Here is a 2070-nt window from a genome sequence, read left to right on the forward strand (position 1 = left end):
AAGAAACATTAAAAGCTTTTGGATTTTCACGCCGTATTTTTGAAGTAAACAAAAAGGGCAGTAAAGACTTCTAGGAAAGTACGTTTTAAATCATTCTTTATTTTACTGAAAATTGGGTATAACGCCGTAAAGCGATTGATTGTCGCGATCCCGTATTAGACGTGTTCTCTTCGCGCGGAAACGAGAGATTTGATTACTTTGTCAAAAATCTAGATCTCCACTGACGATGAAACTTCGAAAAGATACATATCACAGCTTTGTATGTATTATATTGTTTTGTACGTGTGGACAGAATTTCACAAGCGTATCCTTAATGTCTGTAAACAGTATAAAAGTGTTAAAAGTTTATGTTAACATTGTGTGAGCCTCGTTAGCTCAGTGGTTAGAGCACTGGTCTTGTAAACCAGGGGTCGAGAGTTCAAATCTCTCACGGGGCTGCTAACGTCTTATTTTGTTTGAAAAAAATTATTTTTTTAAAAAAATAAATAAAAAGGCATACAAATGTAAAGTCACTGTTTTTATTTATTTAGTCTGCCATTTATTGATAAATGCATCATTAATTTATTCATTCAGTCGTTCATACCTTCCTCCCTTCCTTCCCTATTAATACGGGGTCATGAATGGTCCCTCAAATTTTTTTAGTGCTCGTTAAATAAGGCTTCCGCTCGAAATGCTCGTAAAATTTCAGTGGCTGCTCGTTTGCTCGTGCTGCATATTTATACAAGTGCCCGGTTTTTAGTGGAGGCAGCTTTTTGAAAAGTGCTCGTTGCTCGCAAGGCTAACTTCTGTCAATGCTCGTGCTCGCAAAGAAAAACGCTTTGTTCGCATGCTTGCAAAGACCATTCGAAACCCCTGTTAGTCATTCTTTGTTCGTTCATTTGTTTGTTTTCTATTTATTAATTAATTTGTTTGTTTATTTATTTGTTTCTATGTTTGTTTGTTTGTTTATTTATTCTTCGCTAAAGAACTATTACCATTTTTGTCATACTCACGTTATGCCCTCCAAGTTAATCGCACCTTCATATATCTTGGTGTCGTAAAATCCGGGATCTTTGTCCAACATGGAATCTGTTAAATTCTCGCTCAAGTTTTTGACCGCTCTCTCTGAAGCTATATTCCACATCACATTTTGTCCCAGAGCAAAAAGCAATGTTCCAATGGCCGCGTACACATAATAAAAGGCGTATTTGCTCATGTTGTCTTCAATTCTGTTCTTAAACAAGTGGCAACTTTCCGTTATGTTTCGCAACGTGTAATTTATGTTGTTTGTTTCGGGGAGAACTTTGGGTGTCGGCGTTGTAAGTGGCATTTTAATAGTTTGAACTTGACCAATGCTTATACTGTCATCAGAAAAATTTCGCTGTGTTTTAATCCCTGTTGGAATTGATCTTCCGTCAGTGAGGTTCAATTTCGGATTTTCCTTTTTTGATATTTCACGTTTGACTTCTCTATTGGCTTTGCGTTGCTCTGTGTAATGTTGTTCCACAGAGTTAAGCTTACGCATGTCTCTTCGATCCATCCGTATGCTTCGGAAATATTTTTCATTTAAAACGTTTTCACTTTTTTTACTTTGAAATGAACTCTCTTCCCACGAACGCATTTGGCTCCTTTTCTTCAGGCTTCCAACGAAGACTTTTTCCAAAAACTCCTCCTTCATATTTGCAACTTTTGAAACGTTGTTAAAATCTTCCGCTGTGCGCTTCATGTCAACGACACTCGAATGGCTTTCTTTGCCGGCACTCAAATGGTTTTCTTTGCCGTCCTGCATCGCGTGACTTGACATTTGATGGTTTCCCTTATCAACATGTCCAATGGTTTCATTTCCACTTGTTTTGGCGCCCTTTCTATCTTTCGCTTCATCTTTTTTCTTTACAAAAGCTCTCCCTTTTAACTTCACAGCGTCAACACGAGTCCCCGTTACATCAATTCCTGTTAACTGTGTTCCGTTCAGAGATGTTCCGTTAAGAATCACCGATTTTGTTGCATTTTTCTCCTCAAACACCGTTTCGTTTAGCAGCTTTCCGTTCAAACCTACGACTTTCACTAGAATTCCAGTTTCATTTACGGTCA

At 37.8% G+C, this 2070-nt stretch overlaps 1 protein-coding gene and 1 non-coding gene across 2 annotated transcripts in view; one reads left to right on the forward strand and one right to left on the reverse strand.

Annotated features, from left to right (window-relative positions):
- LOC144660577 (ATP-dependent translocase ABCB1-like) overlaps positions 1 to 2070 on the reverse strand; it is a 19803-nt gene extending 17733 nt beyond the window's left edge. Inside the window, exon 1 of the mRNA XM_078521229.1 lies at positions 993 to 2070. Coding sequence (XP_078377355.1) covers positions 993 to 1783 — 791 coding nt within the window. The 5' untranslated portion in view covers positions 1784 to 2070. The remainder of the gene's footprint in view (positions 1 to 992) is intronic.
- Positions 365 to 437, forward strand: Trnat-ugu (transfer RNA threonine (anticodon UGU)). Its single transcript has one exon. It is a non-coding gene; the product is annotated as a tRNA-Thr (tRNA).

This window comes from Oculina patagonica, chromosome 7 (assembly GCF_052425735.1).
Source record: "Oculina patagonica isolate OP01 chromosome 7, crgOcupat, whole genome shotgun sequence".
In the NCBI taxonomy this organism is placed as follows: Eukaryota; Metazoa; Cnidaria; class Anthozoa; order Scleractinia; family Oculinidae; genus Oculina; species Oculina patagonica.